Source organism: Egretta garzetta, unplaced genomic scaffold (assembly GCF_000687185.1).
Source record: "Egretta garzetta isolate BGI_Z169 unplaced genomic scaffold, ASM68718v1 scaffold706, whole genome shotgun sequence".
NCBI lineage: Eukaryota > Metazoa > Chordata > Aves > Pelecaniformes > Ardeidae > Egretta > Egretta garzetta.
Window position 1 is genome coordinate 131,735 of NW_009260015.1, and position 6,490 is coordinate 138,224.

General features: G+C 36.2%; 1 protein-coding gene across 1 annotated transcript; it reads left to right on the plus strand.

Annotated features, from left to right (window-relative positions):
- The first annotated feature begins 979 nt into the window (after positions 1 to 979).
- Positions 980 to 5,192, plus strand: TMED5 (transmembrane p24 trafficking protein 5). The gene is made up of 4 exons (XM_035896105.1): positions 980 to 1,024; positions 1,344 to 1,612; positions 2,290 to 2,473; positions 4,901 to 5,192. The coding sequence occupies exons 1-4, from the start codon at positions 980 to 982 to the stop codon at positions 5,117 to 5,119; spliced, it is 717 nt and encodes a 238-aa protein (XP_035751998.1). The 3' UTR covers positions 5,120 to 5,192.
- Positions 5,193 to 6,490: the final 1,298 nt, after the last annotated feature.

Here is a 6,490-nt window from a genome sequence, read left to right on the forward strand (position 1 = left end):
TTAAAATAAAGACTTTTTTTCAGTGGAAAGGCACAGTGAGGGGAGCTGCAGTGAATATTTTCCCATCCTGCTACTGTGCCTCAGAATTGGCCAGGATCCATCTCTTCTTCCCCCCCCCCTTTTCCCCTCTGCTTCCCAACTAAAATACAAAGCTGAAATTCACGGTTATTTTCTAATTATTGTTACATGCAGAACTGAACAAGAATGAAAGACTGAGATGTTTGAGCTTTGTTCAGAGCCCTCAGCAAAACAAAATTTTGTTTTGCACTGACCAAGTAGGATCTTAACCATAATCAAAACAAAAAATTTATTTGACAGAGAACAAATGTGTGTAACGGTGAATTTATTTCTACTCAGGCATAAATCTCTCAGCACTACTGCTAACAGTAACGATTCATCTTTCTGTTTAAATGTGTAGAAAAGGAGCTCTGTATGTTATTGGAAATATTTATTTTGTACATAATTATCTGGAATTGTTAGTGGCTAAAGCATAGGAATATTTAATGTAGAGCTGCAGGTCACTCTCCAAAGACAGAATGCCAGAAACCCTGTGCTGAGATGAAGTTCTGTTCTGGGTGTTTAGATTGTGTCCTGGCCCTAAAGGTGTGTCACTGTAGGGTTTTTAATTTGATCAGTGGTTAGCCACTCATTTTCCTGGGCCTTTCTCTCTTTTGGTAAGTCTCCAGTGTCACTTTAGGTCGGTGTAAACTTTGCCCTCAACTGCTATACCCAAACAGCTCACTGGAAAGCAAACAAAAAAAAAAAAAAATCCCCTAGCACAGACCTAAGTAATGTCATAAAAATGATCCCCTTAATGCAGTTATTACCTTTCCTATAGAGTTTCTACAGCACAACCGATGTGGCGATACAACTGTAGCCATGCTACACAGTGAAAGCAGCACAGCTCCTTAGGCCTGTGTATACTTAGGAGCTTAAGCAGCTAAATGCCTTCAATTCCTTCTGCCTTTGGGAAATGAGAATGCCCTGGGAGAATTCAGACCTTAAGTCTGCATTAAAAGGTGAGGTCTGTGGTACAGCTTCGATTGGCGTCAGAAGCCTAGTCCTGTCTTTATGACACTGCATAGATTGTGTCCTTGTACAAATATATATCTTTATATGCATAAGAGTGACAGCTCTTACAAAGTTTCTTTTCTGCCACTGAACTAGTGCTGGCATATGCCATACAAATGCTAGACTTAGCCATCTGTTGGTATTCTTCCAGGTTGTCTAACCCTGAATGCATTCTTAAATTAGGGAAAGGTTCATATAAGCCCAACTTAGCATGATCAGACTGTATTTAGTTTAAGATTGGAAACTGCTAAAATGCTTTTGGGTTGAAGCAGTTTTTAATCTGTTTCCACTTAACTTGGTCTAAACTCGTACAGATTCAAGCTTTCAGATTCTTTCTGTGTCAGTTCCCTTACCTAAAAATCTTTGCCTTCCCTAAAAATGTTGCCATCACCAATGCAAATGGGAGGTCCAGTGGTTGGAAGGTTTTTTGTTTGTTTTCACAGGTTCTTGATGGAGCGGGATTAGACGTTGATTTTCATCTACTGTCTCCAAAAGGTGAAACTCTAGTTTTTGATGAAAGGAAATCAGATGGAGTTCATACGTAAGTTTAAAATCTTCAGGCTTAGAAGCATTACACAAAGCACTTTCCTGATTTCTTTAACAAATACAACTAAAATAAAGGTTGAGTACATTTTATTCTTAGTATTACAAAAGACTTTCTAATAGGACAGTCTGAGAACACAAATGGCCTTTTTATAATCACTGAATGCTTTTTACATGGATCTTGCCATGAAGAGCAGAATATTTTTGGGTTCATGATAGCTGTTAATGGTCAGTGAACAAAAGTAATTATTCTGGAGTTGAAAAAGGTCTCCACATCTCATATCAAAAGATTTTGTCAGTCCTAGAAATAAGCTGAAAAGTCCCGTTTTCTCTAGTCCTTCTATCAAAATATGTAGTAATTATTGTAACTTTACTATAGAGTATATATTACAGCTTTTTTATAATGATTAACAAAATGATTCAAAATCCCAATAAAGTAAAATGAAAGTAAGCTGCTGTCTTCATTTTAGGCCTTAGAGTCAGCAGGATTGTTTTGCTGTGACTGCAATCTGTGATGTGTCTTTAGAGCTCTTATTTTTATATAAAAAGCATATTCAGTTATTTCTAAGTGCATGATTGTCAGTCTTAAAGAGGAAAGTTTGCTTACAAAAATGCACTTTGAGAACCAGCACAAGAAGTGTAGTTAATTTAATGACATTTTGCTTATACACACAGGGTGGAAACAGAAGACGGGGATTACATGTTCTGCTTTGACAACACATTCAGTACCATTTCTGAAAAGGTGATTTTCTTTGAACTGATCCTGGACAACATGGGAGAAGATGGACAAGATCAGGAAGACTGGAAGAAGTACGTTACAGGCACAGATCTCCTAGATATGAAATTGGAAGACATTCTGGTTAGTATTTGATCTTTAATTCTTTTCAATGTCAGAACATTCAGAAAAAACCTCACTGTCATTTAGCCATTCTGCCTTGGTCTGGTGCATCATCCTGGAAAGTATTCCAGTTCCATATATTGCTTTTACTGATACATGAAGCCTAGCACCAGGGATTGTTTGCTTCCACACAGAAGCTTGAAAATATTTTCAAAATAGACCCTTAATCAGCAAGAAGAAACTGCCTAGCTCTCAAAGTCACTCTGTTTCCAATTTAGCTTCTTTTCTTCTTACTGCTAAAGTGGGACATTTTACCCTAGCAACAATGAAATGAATATTTATAGCATTAAAGTATTGCTTAATCCCAATGGTGTAGTTGGAATCATGGCATAGACTTTTTTCAACATTTCAAAATAAAGTACTGCATCAGCCTTTTCTTCCCAGCCCTGCAGAAGTGCCCCAACCAGCATGTGGATTAATACTTCACTTCAATAATTTTTATATTACTTTATTAGTATCCCCCCCCAATTTTATTTCATCTTTTCAAACTAATAAACAGGACAGGAGTTAATCTGTACCAGGCTGCAGGTTCACCTTTGCAGGCATTCCATGAATGGTAACATTTGCTTAAACTGTACACTGACACTGTTTAACGTAGGATGATGACTACTGCTGAGTCAAAGCTTTTATTTCCATTCATGATTATTAATGCTGAGATTACTCTAGAAGTAGAAAATTGTTTGGTGTTCCAGTATCACTGTTCTTAGCACTTGGTAGGATGCAGTAAGCCATTATTTGTTTGCTTGAGCTACAGACAACAGGTATCTTTAAAAAAAAAATCCACAAAAAACCCCAAAACAACATCACCAAACACTTACTGAATACATCTTTCTCTACACCAGTGTTTGTATTCTATTTATTGCAATAAAGAGAACAAGAATTTTTAAACAGACTTAATGTTGAAGATCTTAGGTGTACAATACACTTTTAAACAGTTAAAACCAAACACAGAATCTGAAGAGCTGGCCAGATCTTCTTTAAAATTGGCAATCAAAACAATCAGAAAAAACCCAAAGCTTATAGGGGAAGTTGTGAAGAAAATCCCTCTCACGAATCACAAGCAGTACTTGAATGGATTTGATAGCTACTTGTGTTCATACTTGTGTGGTATCCCTTCCAAAAGAAGAAACGCAGAACTTGTCTTTGAGAGCCTTATAAAGTAGGTAATTCTTTTTAAAGTTAACATCAGTATTTGATGCTGTTGTTTACTTAGTCAAGTTATTGCTTTACTTGCAAGCTCTATGAGGACTTACATAAACACTTAGTAATTTAACTTTTTAAAGATATTTGCTAGGGAAAATGGTGAATTGTGTCTTATTTTTAAAGCTCTTGCATGGTGTTGATATTCCTTATTGTGTAACACATGAACTTTAGTATCATCATAAAATTATTCGGCTTCCAAAAATAGCTCTTTTGAAATATTTGTTAAATATGCAACAGCAAAAATATCCACAGAGAGAACGTTACTGATGGGTTTAACTTTTAAAAGTTATAGCCTCCTGTTACTGCATGTATTACTCTTCTCATTAAAAGTGACTTGGGGGTCCTATAATTATATCAAGAACATAAATCCGCACTTCATGAGATCAGATTTTAGGTTGTGACTATTATATTGTGGATGAAACTTTAACAGATTCTAGGACCAGGCGTTTATTTTGCAAACGCAGCAGAAGGATTGGATCTGGAGCTGCCGCTGTTGCAGCCAGCATGCTTGTGTACTTCCTCTGGTTCCCTGAGACACACTGCGTCCTTTGTAGGACCTGCAGTTATCCTGTTCACAATTTATCATCAAAATTCTGCTTTAGTATCAAAACTCAAGCAGCAGTTTGTAGCCACTACAGTGAAAGCATCAAAAGATGGGAGTATAACATTACTGTACTACTTTTTGTACTACTATTCTTTTTCTACAGCTAGTTTGCTGAGGCTAGTTTGCATTAAAGAGTGCTTTCATTTGATGATCCATCAGAAAACACTCCTACATTTGTCTGCTACTACGTAACTTGTTTTGAGATTAGTTCTATAAAGATCACTGCTTTTTACTTGTCTGAATACCTGGAATCACAGTTCCAATACATGGAATATTAAAAAACTGATTTTAGATTTGATTTCTCTCTCACCTCCCTAGCCTGTAAAAGGGAAAAAACAAATTACTATAGAACCTTAATGCTAAATTAACCCTTTTTAGGTGATCTACCTTAAACAGGCTAGACAAATTAATGAAAACACTGTGAGGAGGTATACATTTTAAAAGGAAAATTATCTGTCTACTTGGCAAGAAATTGGATTACAGGTGGCAATACAGTATTAATATTTTGTATGTGTTGCAAGCTATACATTTAATTCAGGTGTTCTTTTTTCTTCTAAAAATACTCTTTTGTTACTTACCAGGAATCCATCAACAGTGTCAAAGCCAGATTAAGCAAAAGTGTCCAGATTCAGACCCTGCTCAGAGCATTTGAGGCTCGTGACCGAAATATACAAGAGAGCAACTTTGACCGAGTGAACTTCTGGTCCATGGTCAACTTGGGAGTGATGGTGGTGGTATCAGCTGTTCAGGTTTACATGTTGAAAAGTCTCTTTGAAGATAAGAGGAAAAGTAGAACTTAATATGCAGTATGATCGTAACCGTAACAGGTATGGGGGGAGAGGGGGAGCAATAAACTATTACAGTAAAGAAAAAAAAAAAACACATTACCTTTCAGATTCTTTTTTGAACAGGCAGTAGACATCAGGTTTTCAATTCATGTCAGGCTTTTTGGTTGTTTTTTGGTGGTGGTTTTTTTGTTTGTTTTTAAACACAAACAGAATGCCTTGCCCCAAGCTCTTCCATTTTTGCAAGTGCTACTAACTTTTTTCTTTTGTACTTGTAGCATTTGTTAATGATTGTTAATGACTAACACGCATAGTGCACAGGATGCTCGGTGCATATGCAAAGTAACATTAATACTGTCATTTTTTTCACATAAAACTTAAAATGGTAACTTAGTCAGTGGTTTATTTGCTGTTAAACATTGAGTGGATTTACCTATGTGCCCACATGTTTACAGGATTGGGGCCCACAGGGGTAGTCTGCAGTTACTGTCATTTATCTTCAAAGTTACGTGTTTTTAAAAATCCTCAGCTTTTGTTCAGCATCATGGAGAAACACTGGGCTAACACTGCGAGAACAAAACGAGCACTGTTTTTAATATAAAGATGATTAACATCAGCACTTTAAAAAAAGTACCATCAATGTGAAATTGGGTCAGTGTTGAAAAGACTTGGAGAAAATAGGTGCAATTCCTGTTCAGAAATCTTTCTGTCCTGTAGTGATACAACCCTATTATCCTTCTTGGCTGTTACACGAGATTCAAGAGACAAGTGACTATATGGTATACAAACAAATGCACACATGCCTTGAAATATGCTTTGCAACTCTGTTACTGTAACCTCATGTAGTAGGTTATATTCAAGATGTCATTTCTCACAATATTCTTTCCCTTTAATAACGGGGCAGGGGGCGTCACAGTATGTAAAAACTTTACCTTACATTAATTTTTGTACGCTCAAAATCTCTTATTTGCCAATTCATTTTTTATTTGTTTGTTTAGTGCATCTACCACTGATGTAGCAGTTAGTAGGGTGACTTACATAGGCATGAAAAACTAAAGCTGTTCACCTGAACTTTCCCTTTTTGCTCACCCTCACAAGTTTTTTAGCTGTGTAAGTACACTCAGTTCATATGAGCAGTGTTTCTATATCTAGCTATTTATATGAGTACAGCTTGAATTACATGAGCAATAAGTACAGGCTTCAAATTTTAAGATCAACTGAATATGTAATATCACTTACCTAAGGTAAAGCTATCCTCAAGTCAGTAATTTGTAATTCCTAGATGAAGTGGCTTTTAACGGTGTAGTGAGGGTATAGAGAATTTTTGCTAAACCCCCTGGTGTGTGAGAATTAACTTTTTTTTAATAGTTCAAAGTTAGTAATTTT